The sequence below is a fragment of the Protopterus annectens genome, chromosome 10.part0 (assembly GCF_019279795.1).
Source record: "Protopterus annectens isolate FY-2018-M chromosome 10.part0, PAN1.0, whole genome shotgun sequence".
Lineage (NCBI taxonomy): Eukaryota > Metazoa > Chordata > Ceratodontiformes > Protopteridae > Protopterus > Protopterus annectens.
This window is the reverse complement of record NC_056744.1, coordinates 53,446,333-53,470,130: the sequence shown is the minus strand read 5'-3', so window position 1 is coordinate 53,470,130 and position 23,798 is coordinate 53,446,333. Positions and strand designations below refer to the sequence as shown.

General features: G+C 42.0%; 1 protein-coding gene across 1 annotated transcript in view; it reads left to right on the top strand.

Annotated features, from left to right (window-relative positions):
- The window catches only part of HEXD (hexosaminidase D), a 651,835-nt gene extending 630,199 nt beyond the window's left edge, over positions 1-21,636 (top strand). Inside the window, exon 14 of the mRNA XM_044085015.1 lies at positions 21,070-21,636. Coding sequence (XP_043940950.1) covers positions 21,070-21,232 — 163 coding nt within the window. The 3' untranslated portion in view covers positions 21,233-21,636. The remainder of the gene's footprint in view (positions 1-21,069) is intronic.
- The last annotated feature ends 2,162 nt before the right edge of the window (positions 21,637-23,798 follow it).

Below are 23,798 nucleotides of genomic sequence, written 5' to 3'. Positions count from 1 at the left end.
TACCGTTTCTAACCATTATAAATTGGATATGGTTTCTAGGGATGGAGCAGGTTTTGCTCAAGCCATTCTACATGGGATTGTTGAGGGCTGTTCCCAGCCTTCCATCTCCCAATCTTTTTCTTGAGCTTTTGTACTCTCCCAGCTGTGAAGAATACTGCAACAGAGATATGGAAGGACATAGTACAGTTGTGTAAAATCTTGGCATGACAGTAGATGTCCTTCTCTTCATTGTTGCAGTATTTGCTCCATCTATCCAATCCCCTTTTTCCCTTTGATTCTCCTCCGAGCCAAGGGTCACCTTTCTTTGTCTGCATTTTCTCCTTCTGGATATGCATGGTCTTTTTTTTTTTTTTGTGGTATGAAAACTACTCTCTTCTGGGTCAATTTAGTTTTGGGTAACTGTATCCGTATGTCACCATTATGCCATACATCCTGTACAGGGAGCATACATGCGACGTATAGTGCATACAAGATCTAAAGGCTTTGGTATACTGATCGGTCACTGGGCTATCCTTAGCAAGAAATCCCCACTGGGAAGAATACTGCAACAGTGAAGAGAAGGACATCTACTGTTATAGTAAGATTTTACACAACTGCAGTTTCTCTCTTATTTGTGTTGTCTGCTCCATGATGGGTTAGCATAGTCTTCAGTTGTCAGCAATTTCAGGATGTTCATCGTGTGACATTGCTGCAGTCATTACACTTGGGTTATCTTGCCGTCAGGCAGTTCCCCAGTCGGCCTGAGTTTCAAAGTCTTGGTCCGGTGTCAGTTGCTGTCGCTTCTTCCCTGACGTCAGTGCGCCAGGGGGATATAAGATGCAGCTGATGCCATTTTCTTCAGTCTTTCTTTCCGTGCAGTGCCCGAAGCAGAAGCAGTTCGCCAGTGCCAGTCGGCCGACTCCTGAGTTTTTCATTCCGAATCCAGAACCGAAGTCTTCTAAAAAGCTAAGTACCCCGTTGGGGAAACTTTTTCTTGCCTCAGACCGATGTCAGTAAAAGTTAATAATTGTATTTCTTGTGGGAAGCAAATACCTCATAAGGATTTCCACTCCTACTGTATCCCATGCCTAGGCCCAGACCACAACGTCACTGGTTGTCGGTTTTGTGCTAGGTTTAACAAGCGCACTATTAAATGTCGGCTTGATTTTGCCCAACATTATTTTGGCAGAAAATTTAATTACACCATGCGATGGAATTTCCGATGACTGGAATTCATAAAAAGCGCAAGGACAAGGACAGGCATCTGAGGCCCAAGACTGACGACGAGGCCTCTACTAGGCTGGTCGCTGGTTCTCCGGTTTTCAGCGAAGCGCCTACACAGCCCCTGACAGCCGCTTCTACAGAATCACAGACCGCCTCCGACTCCCACGTGGAGCTGGCTGGGCCTTCAGACGCTCTTGCTATGCAGATAACCGAACTTAATCCTACAGAGGGAACCGAAGTAGCTGAACAATCCACAGCTTCAGAGGGTGTTTTCAGACCTACCCAATTAACTATTAAACCCTCTGTTAAATCTAAGCCTTCCTTAAAAGCAAAGAAACAGACACAGCAATCTCCAGGGCAGGCTTCCATGCCTAAGAAACAAATGCTAAAAATGGCCGAAGACCTTATCACCCTGATCAGAGGGTCCCAACCCCCTCCAGATAAAAGGCCCAGACAAGATGCAGACTATGAATCTTCAGACCAGGTGTCCATTTCCTCTGACTCATCCTCAGACCTACGGTATTCCTTACCCCCTTATGAGGATTCAGATGCTGAGGAATCAATTCCATCAGCCTCTCCGCCTGAGGACCACTCCTTTGGGGAGACCTTACATACCATGAGGGAGCATTTCCACTGGGAAGGCCAGGATTATTCAGAATCCAAGAAAAGGCTCAGAGACTTCCTCTTATTGCCTCAACACAGACCCCTTGCTATTCCGCCTGTGTTAGATATTGTGGATGATGTATACACTGAATCCAGCTTAAACCCTGACTCCTTACCACCAGCCCCAGTTAAGCCAGATAGATATTACAGAGTCCCTGACTCTCACAAATTTTTATACAAAAGCCCTGTTGCAGACCATGAAACTATTTCTCAGGGACTCAAAGGGATTAAGGCCTCATCAGCTAAAAACCCAGTCCCCTCAGTTAGAGATTCCAGAGCATTAGACAGATGGGGCAAGAAAGTTTATACATCTGCAACTTGAGCCTTGAATTGCCAGTTTCACATGCTAAAATATCAGCAATTTTTAATGTCTCAGTTGAAACAAATGATGCTTCCAGATTCAGATCCCCCTAATTTGAAAGAAATGCAGGATTTATTGCATGCAGCTGAACAAGTGGGAAAACATACTTTGCAATGTGGTTTTGATTCCTTAGAGGCCTCCTGTAGAGCAGCAGTTACAGGCTCTGTCATTAGAAGGCATGCTTGGTTAAAAGAACATTCGCTACCAGATCATGTTAAAGCCAAATTACTGGATGCACCTTTGCAGTGGGATGTGTTGTTTGGAGTTAAGGCAGAGGAAGTATTAAAAAAGATGGAGGATAAGGCAAAATCTATGCAAACGGTCAAAGATTTCTTACAGGTTCAACCTCCTCGTTTTAGCAGAAATTGGCCAACAAAAAATTGGTCCTTTCCAGTCACAGACAGACCTCAAAGGGGCAGATATAGACGTCCAAGAGGTAGAGGTCAGACACAAGGCCCTTACAGACCTCGACAATGGGGTACACCAGGCCAGAAAGAAGGGGAGGACAGGCCTCAACCTTATAAAAAACAGTCTCAATGACTTTCCCACTACAGCTGCCAAACATCTCTCTCTTGGCAGCTCCCTTAGGAGGAAAGCTGGCTCTTTTCTACCACAGTTGGCATTGCATCACCAAAGACAAATGGGTTCTCAACATCATATCTCAAGGTTACAGGTTTCACTACCACACTCTTCCAAGGTTAAAAGGAATGCCAAATCTGCCACCAAATCAATGGGCAAAAGCTCAAAAACAAATTACAGCACTCATGGACGTGAGAGCTATTCAAAAGGTACCACCACAAGAGCAAGGCCAAGGATTTTACTCAAGACTCTTTCTGGTTCCCAGAATGGACAAAGCGTGGAGACCCATTCTGGACCTTTCTTCTCTGAACACTTACCTGGATGTTCCGAAATTCAAAATGTTGACACTACAGCAGCTTCTTCCCATGCTGGGCAAGAAAGCTTGGCTCTTGACTTTGGACCTCAAAGAGGCATACCTGCAGGTCCCTATCAGACAAAACTGCAGAAGATACCTCAGATTTCTAGCAGGTTCAATGCACTATCAATTGTCAGCACTGCCCTTTGGCTTATCTACTGCGCCCAGTGTCTTCACAAAGTGCCTGGCACCAGTAATTGCATTTTGCAGGCAAAAAGGAATTCAAATTTACCCATACCTGGACGACTGCCTAATCCAAGCAGAGAGCAAGGACATTCTTCTAAAGCATCTGGCGTACGTAAAAAAGTTATTAAGTTGCCTGGGGTTAGCAGTAAATGAAAACAAATCAAAACTAGTGCCCTCACAACAGATAATATTCCTGGGTGCCAGCTTAAACACAACGGCCCAGATGGCTTATCTCACGCCAGACAAGCAAGGACAATTGACTCAATGTTTTCATTTAATGGCAACAAAGACCCAACTCCCTGCAAGAAAAATTCTGTAGGCCTTGGGCTACATGGCATCTTGCATACTACTAATTCCATATGCCAGATTGCATATGAGGAAACTACAATGGCACCTAAAGAGTGTATGGTCTCAACACTGTCAAGATCTGGAAACAGTTATACCACTAATTCCTTGCCTTCAACAGGAGTTTCAATGGTGGGCCCAAGCTTGTCACCTCAACAAGGGAAAGCCTTTTACTCAACCCACAGCCAGGCAGACACTGACAACAGATGCGTCGGATTACGCCTTGGGAACACACATGGCAGGAAAATGCATTCAGGGCGAGTGGCCCGCAGAACAAAGACATCTCCACATCAATCAAAAAGAGATGCTAGCTGTACAAAATGCAATTATAACTTTCAAGGACCTGCTACATCCAGGACAACTACTGCTAAAGACAGACAACACCACAGTTATGTGGTACATAAACAAGCAAGGGGGAACACACTCCTACCCCCTCTGCAGACAAGCCATGACCTTGTGGAACACAGCTTTAAACTACCAAGTTCATCTGCAGGCACAATTCCTGCCAGGAGAGAAAAACACACTGGCAGACGACCTAAGCAGAAACATCATGGATCCTCACGAATGGCAATTGAGTCCACAAATTTTCAGAATGATAGCACAAAAATGGGGGAAACCAGACATAGATCTGTTTGCATCCCCAATGAACTGCCAACTATAGAAATTCTGCACAAGGAGCTACCATCCACAAGCATGGAAAGTGGATGCCCTCTCATTTAGCTGGAAAAAACTACAAGTATACGCTTTCCCTCCTTTACCTCTCCTTCCAAAGGTACTCATAAAAGCCAGGCAGGAAGAGCCAAAGATGATCCTCATTGCACCAGACTGTCCACGCCAGCACTGGTATCCAATCTTAAAGAACTTAGCACAAGAACCACCCTGGATTTTGCCTCAAATCCCACAGCTGCTGACACAACACAACAATCATACTTCACAGCCAGCTAAAGACCTTAAATCTAGCTGCATGGAAAATTCCTTAACCAAGCAAGCATTGCCTGTCTCCAAAGCTGTTATGGATGTCATTCTGGAGGCCAGAAGGCCTAGCACCAGGAAAGCCTACTCGGATAAATGGAAGAGATTCTGTGCCTGGAACCAAGCAGACAGCCTTGATCCTCTTGTCCCAAACATTCCTCAGATACTTCAATACTTAACTGAGATGCTGGACAAGGGCCTCTCTTTCTCATCCATCAAGATTCATGCCTCAGCCATTTCTGCTCATTACAACACGGATCCACCAATTTTTTCTAATCCTTTGCTCAAACAGTACCTCAGAGGGGCTAAAAACATGAGACCACCCCGTAGAGCACCTACACCAACTTGGGACCTCAACTTTGTTTTGGAAAAATTAACTTTACCTCCTTTTGAGCCAGCTAACACAGCAGAATTAAAATAAATCTCTTGGAAGAATTAAAATAAATCTCTTGGAAGACTGCTCTGCTACTGGCAATAACATCAGCAAGAAGAGTTTCAGAATTACAGGCACTAATGGCAGTGGAACCTTTCCTCATCTTCCACCAGGACAGGGTATCCTTAAGAACTAACCCTACGTTTATGCCAAAGGTAGTATCAAGTGTGGCTCTAAACCAAACTATTCACTTGCCAACCTTTTATCCAAACCCACAGAACAAAGGGGAGAGACTACTATATTCCTTGGACATTCACAGACAGTTACGCTTCTACTTGGACAAAACCAAAGCTTTCAGAAAATCTGAGCAATTATTGGTATCATACTCTGCAGGAGCACAGGGAAATGCCATTTCAAAGCAGACTATTTCAAAGTGGATAGCTCACTGTATACATCTTTGCTATACACACCATGGGAATCTTGTACCTACCAGCATTAGATCTCACTCTACCAGGGCAACTGCCACTTCAACTGCCTACCTCAGGGGAGTGCCTACCAAGGATATTTTAGAAGCAGCAACATGGAGTTCTGTACATACCTTCACCAAGCATTACCATTTGCCTTTATATTCCAAATCCAGAGCAGGCTTTGCCACTGCTGTGCTGCAGGGCCTTATAGCCACCCCTAATGCCTTATAGATCCATCCACCCTACCTCAGCTTTGGGATTCTACCCAAGTGTAATGACTGCAGCAGTGTAACACGATGAACATAGTACAGTTTTGTACCTACTATAAATGTAGATGTTCGAGTGTAGACACTGCTGCAGTCCAGGTTACCCTCCCTCCTTCCCCTCTTACATTCTGGTACATACCAAGGTCTTCTACCCTTATTGCCTAAAGGGAGTATTTGCTGGTAATTAAAAATGGTTGTTTGCTTTTCTATTATATATTTTTTACTAGCAATTTGAAAGGCCTACCTATTTGGGGGAACCTGACATCTGGGGCAAGAAAAACTGAAGAAAATGGCATCGGCTGCATCTTATATCCCCCTGGCGCACTGACGTCAGGGAAGAAGCGACAGCAACCGACGCTGGACCAAGACTTTGGAACTCAGGCCGACTGCGGAACCACCTGATGGCAGGATAACCCAAGTGTAATGACTGCAGCAGTGTCTACACTCGAACATCTACATTTATGGTAGGTACAAAACTGTAGTTTGTCTGCCATTACATCCTCCTTTGTCCTCTTGATTTGAGGTCAAGCAGTTTCTTAAGGCATCCTTCATATCATGGCTCCCAGGAAGCCTATTCCACCTTCTTGGGACCACAGATTAATTCTTGAAAAATTGATTCCGGTTCCTTTTGAGCCTGCTTCTTCAGCTTCTGTACAACATTGTACTTGGAAGACTGTTATCCTTTTGCTCTTACTTCAAGAGCATCTCTGAATTTAAGGCTGTCATGGGCATTGCTTCTTTCCTAGTTTTCCACAGAGACAGTGTGTCTCTTTGTACTAATTCTTATTGTATGCCATAGGTGGTTAATGAGATTTCCTGTAATCAGTTTATTCATCTTCCCTCTTTTTTCCCTTCTGCAGAGTCTGCCAATGAGAAGGTACCTCACACATTGGATTTGCATGGACATTATGTGGACAAAGCTAAAGTTATTCACAAATCTGAGCAGCTTTTTGTTTCCTGTCATTCCATGTCTTTCGGTTTGGCTGTCTCTAAGCAAACCATCTGTTCCTGGATTTCTAAGACGATTTCTTTTTGTTATTCTTTTCATGGAAAATGTCTTTCATCATCAGTAAAGGCTCATTCTACTATGGCTGTATTGCTTTTTCAAGGGGCTGGATATGAATTCCATCCTTGAACCTGCTTACTCGGTCCTCTGGTCATACTTTCACTAAGCATTATAAGTTGGATGTTATTTCCAGGGCCAGAGATGGCTTTGCCAGGGCTATCCTCCCCGGCTTCCTCTTGAGCTCTTGTACTCTCCCTTCGGTTATGAGTACTGCAACAGTGATATAGAAAGGCATAGTACAGTTGTGTAAGATGTTACCATAACAGTAGATGTCCTTCTCTTCACAGTTGCAGTATTCACTCCCTCCTTCCTGACCCCTCTGCTGTAGCCTTGTTCTTTCTTGCCCTTCTGGCCAAGGAGCTGTTCTGCATTTTTCTCACGTTTTCTCTTGTCACTAGGGACATTTTGTTCCTCTGGGGCTTTTCCAGTTCTTGAGTGTGCCCTCTGCTGTAGCCTTGTTCTTTCTTGCCCTTCTGGCCAAGGAGCTGTTCTGCATTTTTCTCACGTTTTCTCTTGTCACTAGGGACATTTTGTTCCTCTGGGGCTTTTCCAGTTCTTGAGTGTGTGCGTCCGTACTTCACTTTTATGCCCTATGCCTTGCACAGGTGTAACATACATGTAATGTACAACACCTGTGAGTACTAAAGGCTTTGGTATACTGGCCAAATGTTGGGCTATCCTTGGCAGGAGATCACTTAGGTTATGAATACTGCAACAGTGAAGAGAAGGACATCTACTGTTATGAGATTTTACCCAACTGTACTTTCTCAAAAGATATAACAAAGAAGGCTTGAGAAAAATTACCATGTTCATGTAATGTAAGGAAATACAGGGAAACTAGACAGACCAAAATAACATCAAAACAGAAGGAAGCAGTCAGGGATAGCAGCATCAGTGAACGCTGTGAAGGAAGAGTCTGATGAAGGATTTGTAAAGATTAAACAGGGGACACAAAGGTGGTAGTTGAGGTTCACTGCAAATAAATACAGACTACTTCACTTAGTCCACAGCAGCCCTGGGGGGGAGAATTCATTGTAGAGAGTGGATCTGATAGCAGCAGTAGGAAAACAGTGAGGGAAGGTTGTATAGACCTGAACTGGACCACCATGTGCAGACAGAGTAAGAAGGCAGTGGCAGCAGCAAAATCAGAATGCTGGAGTGTATCCTCAATGGGACAGGTTCTAAGACCAAAGAGGTACTGCTTCCATTCTGCTCAGCCTTGAGTAATGCATGCAGTTCTGGAAGCCATGTAAGTAAAACGACATTAGGCTGTTGAAAGCATTTTAGGGGAAAGCTGCCAGAAGACTTGAATTGGGGGGGGCAGAAGCTAGAGATGCTGGAGTTGTTGTTAAGACCAGGAGAGATAGGGGGTGTCAAGATACTGCTGCACAAGATCTTATCATGAAGGTGCAAAGGGATCATTGTTAATACAAAAGAATTAGGGAGAAGGAGAATGTGCAGGCACTAGGTTGTAGGGGCAATCTACTTCCTGGATCTCCAAAGCTACTTTTTCGTATTCAGGATACTGGACACATATAATGGTCTACAAGAATGGGTGCTGGACACAAAATCAACACAGCCATTTGGGTCGACATGGAGTAGGTTACAAAGGGTAAAAAGGGCAGGGAGAGAGGGGGGGGGGGAGTAGGATGTTAAAAACACTTAAAAGGGCAGACTAGCTGGTGCTACTGTCTCCCCCATGCCGTTAAGCAGTACGATATAATGTTATATAAAAGCAGAGAACTTAACTTGCTTAAATACAGGACCCACGGTGATGTTTTCTGTTAAAAAAATCACTGCGTGTGCAGTAGAACACACAGGGCAGTGTGTTTGCAATTGACATCAAGGCTGGGGGAGTAGAACTTTTTAGGACAGCAAGCCAAGTAAGTAGCCTGAAGAGGCTGCAGTCATGTTCTGAGAGGTGGTGGCTCTACTTCTTCCCTTCCATGTGCGCATGGCAGTGCATCTGTGGAATGGTAACCAAAGAGTATGTGATACGTTTTGGAGAATCAGCCTTGAAAACCCAGAAAATTAATAATTTGGGGTCAGTTATTGCAAAAAGCATAAACCATCTCATTCAGTATGAGATAACAGCAAGACTGAAGGACTTGTCAGGGTATATATATCCATGGCATGTCCATGTCCTAGTATTCCAGCTTCCCTGATGTCACTGTATTCCGCAGTTACAAGGCTTGGTAGATATTTGTAAATGTGCATTGTTTTCCAGACTATAGCTTATGTGCCCTTGATTTCCTCTTGTAGGCATATTCCTTCCCAGCAACAATCAGTCTAGCCATTGCCACCTCAGTGCTTCCTGTTGTAGACTCAATCCCTGGACCAGATAATATTTGTTCCACAGGCAGCAGTAATTATTGTACTGTCTGCAAAGCTGGTGTACTCCAAAAGACAGGACTGATCTAACTTCAGAAGTCTTCTCTAGTGGCTTTTGGAATTTTATCTTTTTGCAGTAGCCGAATTATCAATATTTTCTCCCTGTCTCACTTCACTGCACAGAAGGTTGGAGCCTCATGCCGGTGCTTGGTGCTTAACATTAGCAGAAAAGGAGCACAGAGCAGATTTAAACAGTTACATGCACAGTGTCATTGCATGTTTTGTCGTCCTATGCAAGAGCAGTTCTCCTCTTTCCAAGCTGCCTTCCCTCTTGCCTTTATGTTATCCCTTTCTCTGGCTCCATCCAGAGTCATCTGAGGAAAAGCAGAAAAGACTGTGTGTCAGTGATGGAGGTAAAAATATTTTTCTCTATCTTTCTTGAACTTAGGAGTCTGATCACCTTCTGCCAGATTGTTGTGTTGTGTCACACACTGGGATAAGAAAGCACAACCAGCCCTAACAGTACTCAGAGCTCTTCTGCTACTCACACTAAGCCATAATATTCATCATAGAACAGTTCATGAGTTGGATTCCTAAAAGGCTGGGACCTTCTATGCGTCTCTCAAGCTGACAAATCGCAATCCAGGATCTATGCCAACACTCCTCTTGGGTGAGGAACACTATGTCAAGCACTCCCATTAGCTGTTCAAAATGTCCTTGAGGACCATTATGATCAGAGGGTTTATAAATATTTCTTGTGGTAAAAAGGGTTGGAGGGTGGCCTAATGGTTAAGGTGTTTGCCTTACAAACACAAGGTGCAGGGTTCGAGTCTCACAAGGGATAATTATCTAGGCTTACAATGGCTCACAAGGGCAGTTAGCCTAGTACTAACCTATGGACCTATGAACCTAAGAAAGACAGGAGACTTCGGACCCTTTTTTGATTTCTGCAACATCAGAATTTCATTTCATGTATGAGGTTCTACATGGCCATTATTCAGTCCATCCTTCCTCTTATATCCACCAGAAACTAGATGTGATTTTTGCATCTCCAGGATGCCTACCTGGACATCAAGATCATATGAGATTTGTAAGGGGTTCCCTTCCTTCTGCATCAGAGCCATTCAGTTCCTTAAAAAGTGAGTTTGCTTGAAAAACTGTTGTGTAGACTTAACTTGGATCATTGTGTCAGCAGTCTCTTCTTGTTTATATCTTTACCATTGAATGCATTTGATATTAATCTTTTTATGATTGTTTAATTTTTCTTCATGCTGCAATTTTTCTTTAAAAAAAGTGTAGTCATTTTGTTTGTTCTTTTGTTGCTTGATATATTTTTTTGTAAATCCGTATTATGTTGATGTGATTTGCTTTGATACCTGTTATTAAATGCAATAAATACAATTCATCAAAAAAGAAAGAACTCTGCTTTTTGTTCTGTCTTCATCTTCCACAGTGTTCATGATATGCATGGCTGCAGTGGTGAGTGCACTTTATACCATAGACATTAGTGTTATCCACTGTCTGGGTGATTGCCCTGTCTACTAGCCTCCAGAACCAATCTCATTGTGGTTAGGGATTCTGTCCTAACCCTGTTCCTGTCCTGTGGGAATTATGATCAACAAGATAAAAGTCATAGCCACTTCCAACCTAGCTGATGAATTTTACAGGGTGCAGTATTGACACTGACGTCTTTAGTGCTAAACCCCTCTTTGTAAAGGAGTATGTTTGGTACGATGCCTCAGCTGCTTTGAGTCAAACAAGCTTAAGCCGCACCTTTATCTGAGCACTAAGTCTGAATGCAGCCATTCAGATTCTGTTTGCAGTACTGTACAAGACAAGTCTTCAGTAGGTACTTGGGGTCCACTGTCATCAGGAAAGAGATTTGTCCATTTATCAGATCAAACTAACACCTGCAGAGTCAAGGTGATGACATGGATCCTGTCAAGTAACCTCCTTTGGAGAAAGGCATTTCAGAGCCTGTCTGTGAAGCCAATAGAATCAGTGGCCAGGTCCTCTCTGGAGTAGTAGGTGCATTTCAGTGTGACCACACTGTCTTCAGTGTTTTGTCAGCTAAGGAGTACAGTTTGCTTATTAGTATCTCAAGGATGAGAAAAGACTTGCATTTGTTGGTGTCCTAGGGATTGTGTCTCTGTCCAGTCCAACAAAATGGTGGTGGCCCTACATATCAACAGAGGGGATCATTTTTGCAGGAAGATGTGGTACAAATGGAAGTGAGCCATTGCAGCAGAGCTTTTCAAGGGGTCATTCATTTTCTGCGAGTAGATTTCCATAATGGACAAGCTAAGTTATTTTTATGCATTATATAATGGATAAGTCCTGCCAGAACCTTTGTGCTCCCAGTAATTGGTCCTGCAGTTTGAAAGTGGTTTACTCTGTTTAAGTCAGCCTTCCTATGACATTTTTTCATCTCTGGCCAACAATCTGTTTCCCCCAAGAATAGTCAATCCTGCAGTGGTCTGTGTGCCTTTCTGTTGGTTCCTTTATTCCACTGATTCCTTCATTCTGCATCTTTTGGTGAAGAGGTACAAATCATTCTGATAGAACCCTCTTGACTGCTCCAGTTACTATGATCACCAACTCTGCTTCCCTTTCTGAAACTGCAGTCCTGTTCCCTTATGTATTCTTAAAGCCCGTCTACATAGAAAACATAATCAGGCAAGTAGAAGAGCTTCAGTATTTGGTTGCCAGCTGCAAAGCAGGCCCCTTCTGGGCTTGTTTGTACCAAACTGAACTCAAGTTGGACTACCAGTCACAACTCTGAGCTGAGATACCAGACAACTAGAGGCTTCTGAAATTCCCAAAAACCATAAGTTGCCTGTTTTTTTTTTTTTTTGCTTTTGTTTATTTATACTATTTGCTGCGCTTTTTATTGCTAGATGCCTACATTAATACTGTATTTATATACTGTGTACAAAACTGCACTGTTGTAATGCAATTGTCTGTATTACTGTGCCTGCTAAATCATATTTTATTGCTGATTTCACTGTTTAGAAAGCTCTTTTTGCTATTTTCACTGTTTAAGTATTTGCTGGCACTTTTTACTGTTGCAAAGCAATCTGTTCAGCTTGTTTTGGTTTTCTCACCAAGCAGTGTTAAAATAACTGATTTGTTAGCTGTTTTAAACATTCTTTATAGTCTCCTTGCTGTTTTTCTTCTGTTTAAAACTTTTTTGGTGTTTCACTGCTGTTTTTCTGCCATGTTAAACTTTCTCTAGTGTTTTCCACCAAAATTAGAGTAGCTAGTATCTGTAGCATAGTCTAGATACAGGTTTGCTGCATCTGGGTCTGTTTGTAGTGGCTGTTTGTTCTGAGCACATTTTCCTGGCCATCTTTGATTGGAAATGTCCCTTTTGCACTGTAGTGAGACAAGTTTGCTGATGGGAACCTGTCTGGGGAAGGGTGGTTGGTCTAGGACTTGGAGTAAGCATCCTCATTGGTCCTTCTGAACCTTTTAAAAAATGTTTTCAAGTTTTTAACTTCTGGTATTAAAGCTCTGCATTTGAGCAGGGTTCCGCATGTTTATGCATTGTGCAGCCCCGCAGTTGTGTACCATAGCCCGACAGATAAATTCAACAATTTTCCCCTTAGTTACATCTGTAACACATTAGTGTAGCCCTCATCCTTAGTACTTTTCCAGTCAAAGAAATACTGCTAGTGAGCTGTAATGCATTAAAACACCAGCAAAAACCCCCCGGCAGAAATATCCATCCACTGAGCTCCTCCTTGATTGGTCTTGAAAAGCACCCCCATTTGTGATAACAGTTTTCATCATAGCATTATGGACAGCTGAACTACAGTTGTTTCTCCTGCCAACCTTGTTGACTTGGGTCTCTTGAGGCAGTGTAGCAATTGCCTCATGTACACTGACAACCCGCAACTAATAATTCACTCTAGTACAGAGTGCAAGAGATGCATTTACACCAAGAATCTTGAATCCATGCTCTCTTGCACATGAAACAGTAACACTGAAGAGGTTGTCAACCCACTCACCAGTACTCATGCACATAGTACCACTACTTATGCACATAGTACGCATCAAACACAAAAATCTACTTACGTGGAGGTTCTCTCAAAAAACTTACCGAAACACCAGAGTCCTCCAGAACACAAGACTGATACAACTAACACAGTTCCCGCAGCACCCATGACACATAGTAACACCAGTATCTCACCAACCAAGCCCATAAGGCGTAACACTCAAAAAACAGATTTTCTTGTCATTGGAGACTCCATAGTGAGACACATGGATGCCAACTCACCAGGTTGGACAAGGAGAAAGTCATGGTCAGCTGCCAGTCCGGTGCCAGAATTTTTCAGCTTACGCATGTACTCAGGTCTCTCAGCAACAAGTACCATTATGACTCTGTCATAGTTCGTGTTGAAGTGAATGACCAGAGATGCACCTCAAAGGACTATATGAAGAGAGACATGATTGAGCTCTCTGAATGTGTCCCAGGCAGGTATGTCCCTATCCTTGAGCAGCATACTACCGTCACCTAGAATGAAGCCACAGTATGAACAAAAAATCATTGATTTCAATAATTGGCTTAGTTTGTGGTGTCATTCAAAGGGGATCCAGTCTCTGTCAGCCTGGGAACCAATGGTTGATGAACCTCCCTGCTTTACCAGAGATGGTTTGCACCTGGGACCACTAGGCTTTTGGCTGCTGGCAAAGTCTCTTACCTCCCCCATAGTGCCTTTTTTAGGCAAGGTCTCGCAAACAAACTTACTGACGTGAAATTTGCCAATCATAACAAAATAAGGGGTCATGCTGCTAAACTCTAGGAGCTTAAACTAAGAACTCCACACCCTGGAGTCACTTCTATCACTGGAAGATGTAGATGTCTGTGCAGTCACAGAAACCAGGCTCAAGGCCTCAAGAGAGATCCCCAGCCTTGCAAGGATACAGTGCCTTCTACATCTTCAGACCACAAAACGAATGTGTGAGAACCAGTGAGGCAGGCAATGTTTATATCTATATTAGAGATAAATTCACCTCCCGTCTAGTTAGATTGGAAAACTCCATGGAGTTACTCCAAGTACAGGTTACTGTGGGTAAGACCCCAATTCAAGTCATAGCCAGTTATAGACCCCCCCCCCTCCATGGGTCATGACGTGCGCAAAGCCTACTTGATCAAACTGGAGTCAATCCAAATATTCCTGAACACTCTGGTTATGAGGGATTTCAGTTATCCCACCATTAACTGGGAAACCTATGGTAGCCCTAACTCGATATTGCAAAGGTTCCTTGATTTTGTTAATTCAAATGCCCTGGAACAAATTGTTCATACCCCGACAAGAGGAACAAACATACTAGATATGGTCCTCACTAGTATGTCAAATAGATGCACTGCTGCAACTGTCGGACCCTCATTAGTTGAATCTGACCACAAATCAGTCACCTTCAAGCTGGCACTAACACCAGAACTCACAAAGGGTGAAGTCAGACTAAAAAATTTCACCAAGACAAACTGTACCCTCCTAGGTGAAGGTATAAATGCATTCTAAGCCCCACCAGCAACTGGTAGTGGTAACTACACCGAAGCTTACACTAAAACCCTGTACAGTCACTTCCATAAGTATAAAGACTCAGCTGTACCAGAAAGAATCAAAGCCAGAGCCCCAAGTAAAAACAAGCTGCCATGGTGGACATCCAGCATCAACAAACTTTAGAATAAATGCAAAACGTTGCTGTCCAAGAAAACAAAGGCGAGGCCCCAGCAATGGAAAAGCACCCTCCTCAGCCTCAACAGGCAAATAAGACAACATGTCAAATCCTCAAAGGGCTCTTTTGAGAAAAACCTAGCAAGCACAGCCAAGGATAACCATGAGGCCTTTTACAGCTACGTACATAGCCTAAAAGGTAGGGCCCAACTAGTGACTAACAGTATCACACACGCTGACCCCACAGAGATAGCAAACCTGGTAGCAATTAGTTTTGGTGAAAATTTCACTCCCTTATCCCCTCCAAACTTATCACAAACCTTCCCCCAAACTGCCCCCCCCCCCCACACACACACACACACACACACACATATGTGAAGAATAGGTCATTAAAACCTTGTCCAAGGCAAAAAACACAGCCTGTGTGGGACCAGATGGCATCCCAGGCTATCTTCTAAACACATTAAAGCATGAACTAGCATCACCATTAAGTACCTTTTTCAATCATAACCTAACCACAGGCTTTGTTCCTGCAGAATGGAGAACAGCAACAGTTATTACCCTCCGCAAAGGTGGCCTAACAGACCAGAGGAATTATAGACCCATAAGCTTGACGAGCTTCATTTGTAAAGCCATGGAATGTGTCATTATGGACCTCATAGATAAGGATATATGTGACCGCCAAACCCTGGATCCAACCCAATTCTGCTTCATCAAGGGCAGATCGTGCCTGTTAAATCTAGTGGATTTCTTTGAAAATGTGACCAGGGCCATTGACAAGGGCAAATCTGTGCATATAGCATACCTCGATTTGGCAAAGGCTTTCAACACAATCCCACATTCAGGCATTACCGATAAACTTAGCACACTGAATTTAAACCCCTTTGATGTAAGATGGGTTGCCAATTGGCTCACAAACAGGACACACACTATCAAAGTGGGTGACCTATGTCAACTAGCAGACCTGTCACCACCGGGGTGCCACAGGATTAAGTGCTGGGCCCCCTACTGTGTGGTATATACTTCTCAGAAGTTCAGGCCAAAACTAAGGGGTTGTGGCTGACCAACTTTGCGGACGACTGCAAACTGGGCGCAATTATTGAATCCCCGGTTGATATCAGTATACTCCAGGAGAGCCTCATGCAGACCACCAACTGGTGTCTTAGTCAGTGTCTCAAACTTGGGTGCAAAGAAATGCATTGCCATTACCTTTGGCACAAAACAATGTCTCATCACACTATCAAATCAATAACAATAACCTAAGTACCCACAAATTGGCAAGGGATCTGGGATCACAAGTAGACTGTGACCTTAACTTCGACCACCATGTATCTACTGTAGTAAGGAAGGCTTTCTACGTAGCACACTTGATTAATAAAGGCATCGCCTCAAGACCAAAGGAGGTTATAACCCCTCTATGCTCGGCACTAATCTGGCCCATAGTTGAGTACAACTCCCTGTTCAGCATGTACCATGCAAAGCACCTGCAACAATTGGAGCAACCTCAGAGATTTCTAACAAAGAAGATCAAGGGACTCCAGCATGTGCCATACCAGACTGACTAATGTCCCTGCACTATACTCTGTATTGTACAGACTTCATAGGGGAGACTTATGCCTGGCTTACATAGCAATCTCAGACCAAAACCTAATGAACTTGCTGCATATCCACAAATCAAACAGGACTAGAGCTAAACATTCCAGGGACCTAAATATGGCCTGCGACTTAAATAGGACATGCTGGAGGGACAGATTTCTCTCCCAGCGACTGCCCCATCTTTGGAATAGGTTGCCAGTTCATGTAAAGCAGAGCACCTCTGTGACACTGTTCAAGAGGAATGTGGACGACTGGATGGGGCACCATAAATTCTTACCGGGGATAGTGCCCACAACTCTCCTGGACATGGGCAGTCATTACTAAATACAATCCTGGGTATTGATTAGCATATCTGTGGTATTACTTTGGGATGAATCAGCTAGGCTTGAAATGACCTCTGGGTCGATAGCCTAGTAAACTGTTATGATCCTGTGTGTCCTCTTGGGATGAATGACAACTTCTAGAATATTAGTATACCGAAAATCGTAAAACTGAATGCAAGTTCTGAAATGTCAAAATGTTGAAACTTTACAACATCAAACTCAAGATACCTATTAATAGTATACACGTAATACATATGTGTACAGTACCAGTACACAGCCAGTCAACAAAGAATATCTGTCCCCTGTTAGTGAAACTCCAAAAGATAAGTGCTAACATGTGTCAGTTGGGGGTAGTCTAGCTGTGCACACGTAGGTGTGTAAGTATTTTGATTTCAACATTTTAATATTTCACTTTTTTGAGAGTTCAACATTTTACATTCAGTGTTATGGCATTCATTATATTGTTTTTCTCTAGGTTGACATTGTCCCATTTTCCTCAGTATAGGTTACTTGTGATTTGGGTCCTGGTCTTTCCATCTTGTTTCATATTTTAACAGAAATAATATTGAAGCTTCTTTACCAGTTTGAAGGCTAAGGTGATTTCTTAAACATCTTTATTAATTAATCACATTTTAAATAATGACATGAATGCAGATACATAATGAGAAAACAAAACATAGGAACATTTTCCATTGTTATTGCCATGCAGTATCTTATGTGTTTTATTTTTAACAATTTTTCATTCACTCTAACATGACATTCCTGCCTTCCCTTAAACCTAACTCAGCCTCCTGTTTTTGAACATTATTCTGCATGAACTGTCCCCACAAATTTCATTTATTTCTATTTAATTTGATTCTTCCCTTTTTTCTAAAGATTCCCAACTCCAGTTCTTTTATCACCTTTACAGTATTCAGTACTTCAGTTACAATTGGTTTAGATTTTGATTTCCATTTTTTGTAAATGTTTTTTTTTTTTTTTTTTTTTGACAGCCAGCAGTATTAAATCTAGTAAGCTCACAAGAGGAGAGAATCATTTACTACATATGAGAAGTTTGACAAAAGGCTGTGTGCAGGGATTTATGGAGTTTTAGGTGATGCCTCTGTTTTGGAAGCATTCACAATTATGAATCTTTGAATAGGAAGATTTTTAATTCTAAATAAAACTGTGGATAGGTTGGTTTGGTGCTAGTACAGAGAAATACTGATTAACTGAGTGCAGTTTGTTAAGGAGAATTAGCAGAATGACATAAGAATAAAGGAGAGATTTAAGGTTGTAATGGCTGGCTGACTCCAGAAGTTTGCTTGTAAAGAATGGAAAGTAATTTTGGTTAATTAGTTTATGCACTAAAGTCTGCGATTAGAAGGGTGGTTCTGTGGTTGACTGAGAGCCATTTGGCTTTTGAAAGTACAGAGCAACAGTTTCTTCTAAGAGCAACTTACAAACAAAGGTGTGACATCTAGGTCCAAGGAAGTCATTTTTCTACTGTATTCGGCATTCATCAGACTTATCATTGAGTACAATGCCCCCTTTGGTATGTACCTAACCAGGCATATCCAACAATTGGAACATCCACAGATTCTCCTTACTAAAAAAAATACAGGGCATAAGTAACATGTGCTATGCAGACTGTCGCAAGGCCCTATCCCTGTATTTTGTCTCCTACAGGCTGTTGAGAGGAGAACTATGCCTGGCGTACAGGGCATTGTCAGACCCCACTGATGATCTGGTGGACCTCCTGCATATCCACAAATCAAACAGCACCGGAATTACACATTCTAAAGACTTAAACCTTGCCTGTGGTGTAAATAGGACCTGCTGGAGAGATAGGTATGTATCCCAGAGACTACCCTTCTCTGGAACAGGCTCCCAGTCCATGTGAAGCAGAGTTCCTGTCTAACCCAGTTGAAGTGTAACTTGGATGGGGACAGGAAATTCATCCCCAGTTTGGAACCTACGTCTCTAATGGACATAGGCAACCTGTAAATGGTTCATCTTCCAGGCCCTGCTTATAAATGTTTCATCTCCCAAGCCCCTGCTTACACTTATCAAGGGTACCAGAACTTGTCAGAGTTCTGGAATGCATGATAGGCCTAAAAACCCCCTTGTGGTCTTTAGCCTAGTAAACACCTATAAACCTGTGAGAAGGTTATGAATCTTCATATGTTATTTGAGATGACTTGTAGTAAATTTATATTCTCTTTTAAGGCTGGAACAATAATTGGAAGTCCATTCTCAAAGGGAAAATTTTCTTATATAATTATATAAAATCAAGTCACAAATTTACTGTTATTATTTTTGATTTGCTAGCCGAATGTTCGTATCCATCTCTTGTTGAATATCTGCATGGGTTTGCCTGCAAATATCTTATTGTTTGATGTTATAAGATTTTGTACTGCTATTTGATATTCACAATCAAATAACAGTTTGATTGTATATGATGAACTGTCTGTGTAACAGTGGGGCATTTTCCTGGCCTTTGTTGAAAATGTATTATAGCTATTTGGAGCTTCCTGGTTACAAGTAACAAATAAGTAATAATAAAGTAATAATTGTGCCATTATGTGACTGGGAAAAGAAAAGCAGATAAGAGAGTATACAGATGTAGAAGCAGAAGCAGCACTAAATGTGGAAAAAGATCTAGATGGTAATGTAAAAGTAAGCAGACCGCATGAGGTAGCAGCAGCAAAGCTGATGGAGGTGCTGGCATGGATACAGAGGCATGCTGCACAGAAAAAAATAGGAAAATGATTTTCCATTTTTCCATAGTTGATGAGACCCTACATCAATTAATCTTAGCAGTTCCCCTGAAACATTTGTAAACATTTAGTGTGGAGGACAACAAAATAATCCACAGTGTGCATCAGAAGTCATATAAGCATGGATTTAAATAGTTTAGAATGTGTATTACTGAATCCAAAGGGGGGCAATACTGAACCTGATAAGTGCATCAAAAGAATTGTCAGAATCTGTGGGGAGTACTGTATTTGATTGCAAAGAGTAAGCATAAGGTAATTGTTGAGGGGCAAGAAAAATATACCAGATTAGGTAGAATCTGCAGTTTATCCTATCGGCTTGAAAACAGGTGAACTAGATGAGATAGATACTTATTTTATGTTGTCAGTCTGTTGATAAGGTAATGAAACAGATATACAAATAATAGCTCAAACGTCAATGAAAAAAGTTTATTTCGTAGGGAACTGTTTTATGTTGAATTGCATGTATACCATGACTAGCATATGTCTAAGTCCTTTCTGGTCTTAAATTTCCGGATTAGAATGTATGCCCAGATTTTGCAAGTGTAGCAAATGATGTAATGAAGTTCGTATCCTGAGTCCCACGTATTGCTAAATTTGGCCGGTAGGATAGCACAGCAGTGTACAGTAGTTAGTGTTGCTGCTCGATAGCACTTGGCTGCCCTGGTCAGTTCTTTTTATTTATTTATTTATTTTGTTGTGTTCAGTTCTTAGCTTTGTGCAGTCTATTTAGAGTCTGCATGCCCTTCCTGTGTCAGCATGAGATTTTGCTGTGTGCTTCATTATCTTTTCGCCTCCCAGAAATATGCCTAGCAGTGCTGCAAACTTCCAGTGGGAGTGTATACCCTGTATTTTTTTGTACATGTCCTCTGATAGACTGTTTTCCTATCCAGGACTAATTTGTCTTCCTTGTGCCGGCAAACATCCAGGTTAAGTTCCAGCTCCCCCATGACCCCATAACTGGATTAAATGGGTAACCATCGAATGATTGAATGAGTCTTTGAATGACTGAATGACCTAGACAGTATCAGTAAGAATTCATTAAGCATTAATTGTTTAGTAAAATTCATCCTGTATTTAAATCTGTCAGATGGCTCTTATTTAATCTACTAATGTATTATATTCATTTGTACTCCTGATACACCTAGGTACTGTATCATGAATACCCCTGTCATGCTGCACATACAAATAAGATGCAGTTTGTGGCACACCTGCATTTAGGTTTATGCGAACAGTTTCTCATTGATCCCTTAAGATATTATATCATGAATATTCTCGATCCTGAATATTCCTGAATATATCATAAGTATCCCTGATAATTTGCATAGACAAATGATATGCAAAATTTACAGCAATGTTCTTTTAATGTGTAGTTTCACATTTTAGTAAAGGCCAATGTATTTGCATTTTGTGCATATCCTGTGGATTTTCTTCACTTTCTGAAAAAGTGCATATAATGTATAGATGTCAGTGTCTTAAAATTGTATTAGCTAGCTGTTTCAACAAAGTTTTGACATTCTCTGTTTTTTCCTGTCTCTCTCAGCCTGCTGTCAAAGTGGGAGCAACATGCAGAACAGCTCAGAAGTGCTATGGAAAATATCTATTACCCAAACACCATGGAAGAGTGGTTTGATGAGTACTTCAATCCATTCCTTACCAAACTACAGCAGCTAGTGTTTGACTTGGACCATGTTTCAAACACTTAGTCCTAGGATTCATCATTGCTGCTTTCTGTACTTATATTTTTGTTACTTATGACTGCTCTTACTTGAGGCATGGTTCAAAAATATTTTGAAGCCCCATAAAATGCATTGCACACAGTGATTTACAGCGGTTTTACTCTGTGAAGCAATGTGGTATATTAATGAGATATTTCTTCAGACTTTTTTTTACCTGCCATGCTAAAACAGAAGAAACCTCTTACAATTCATAATACTGCAAACCATAAATTAAGTAAATGCCTGTGATGATAATCTAATCTTCCGAAGTCACTTAAAGCAAGGATTATGCTGACCTGGCACCTAAACAAATTTTGATTTTTAAAAGGAGAAACGTATTTATCATGGTGTGTATTAAGATCACAAAATAAATTGTGCTGTGTTTTACTGCACTCAGTATTAATTAATATTAATTAAAGCTGAAAATGTCTTGATTTCAAAAATAAAGCGAAAATGGAGTTCCTGTGATGGTTCCAAAAACAAGAGCTTGAGGCAGCAAACGTCATTACTAGTCCAAGAAATGATGACACATTGTATTTTTAGCATTACCCTGCATTTCCCAATTTTCAGTCATAACCACCCGCATCTTTATAAAAGAGAGTTTTTTGATACTTGCCTTATGAAATTTTGTTAACAGTTTTATCCAAACCTCTACATGATAGCTGATCCATGTAACCATTTAGATGCCGTAAATTTGCAGCTCCCTGACTTTCAGTGATGTCATCTTCTCTATGATTCTGACTATGCAAGTCCAGAGAAATTTTAGGTTATATTTTATAGTTCAGCTATATTACAACAGGTAGAATCAAGTGATATTGCAGAAGTTAAAATAAAAAAACGATGCATATGCATTGCATATACTTATATAAACAATCACATAGCTTTCATTGTGTCATGTCTGCCATAGAAAAGTTAAAGGAGAGCGTAGAGCTGTCACTGGGGGCTTTGTTAGTATTATTTACTGCAATCTTGAAGGGTAGGCTTTTATAACACCTCTGTTGAATCATCACTTATGACACAGGCAAACTTGCATTTATTTAAAAGTAATCAAACCATATTAACAAGTTCTCACTTACAAAGCTTACATATCACATATATTGATGTTCTTCATTCCACATTGCTGCAGTCCTAACTATTGGGGTAGTCCGCTGTCCCAGTCGGCCCGAATACCAAAGTATATGGCTGACGTCGGCCAAGGCGCATTAGACTGACGTCAGTACGTCAGGGTACTAATGCGCATGACCGACGTCATATCCTCAGTCTTTTTTGCCGCATGGTCCGATGCAGAAGCAGTTTTGCGAGTGCAGGTTGGCGTTCTGAAAGTTTCTGAAGTCAGAGTTTCAGACCGAATCAAAGTTGGCTAAGTACCCGTTGGGGAATATTTTGGTTTTTTTCTTGCCTCAGTATTTAACCGGATGTCAGAAAAAGTGAATAACTGTATTTCTTGTGGGAAACAGATACCTCATAGGGATTACCATACTTTGTGTATACCTTGTTTAGGGCCTGAGCACGACGTTGTTGGATGCCGCTCTTGTGCTAGATTTAACAAACGCACTATTAAGAGAAGGTTAGACTGTGTCAGGTTAGTTTTTGGGAAGCGTTGTAATTATAAAATGCCGTCGGATGCTCCGACGCCCGCTTCGGCCAAAAAGCGCAAGGACAAAGTAGCAAAGCCTAGAGTGGAAGAACCGACAGTCCCGGACGTCGGTTCTTTAGAAGGCTCAGTGGAGCCGGAGGTTCTGCCAGGAGTTTCTTTGGAGTCTCAGGGAGAGACTTTACTGTTACAGGATGTGTCCTCTCAGGAAGTAGGCCAGGCTGAGGGGGCTTCTCAGGTGGCTGTTCTTCCCTCTCTTCCTAAGGTGGTTAGAGCCTCCCCTTCTGTTTCCAAAGCTTCTTTGAGAGGCAGGCCAAGTTTATCTTCAGTGGGGGTTTCTCCTAGTGCTTCAGGGTCTTTGCCTAAGAAACATATGCTTAAAATGGCAGAGGATTTGATTACTATGATTAGAGGTTCTATGCCCCCTCCTGATAAGAGGCCTAGGGTGGAACCTGAGTTTGAGAGTTTTGAGCAGTGTTCGGAGGCTTCTGAGTCTTCGGCTGAAGACTTGCAGGAGTATCCTCCTTATTCTGATTCTGATGTGGATGATTCTACTCCTTCAGCTTCTCCTCCTGAGGATTTTTCATTTTCAGAGACTCTGCATTCCATGAGGGAGCATTTTAAATGGGAAGGTCAAGATTTCTCTGATTCCAGGAAGAGGCTTAGGGAATTCTTGTTTTACCCCAGCATAGGCCTTTAGCTATACCTCCTGTTCTGAATGTGGTGGAAGATGTTTTGCAGAGGCTTCCCTGAATCCTGATTCTTTGCCTCCCGCCCCAGTTAAACCGGATAGGTACTATAGGGTGCCTGAAGCTCATAAGTATCTTTTAAGAGTCCTAGGGCAGACCCGGAAACTGTCTCTCAGGGGCCTAAAGGTGTGAAGGCTTCTGTTGTTAAAAATCCTGTTCCTCCTGATAAAGAGGCAAGGGCTTTGGATAGATGGGGAAAGAAAGTGTATAC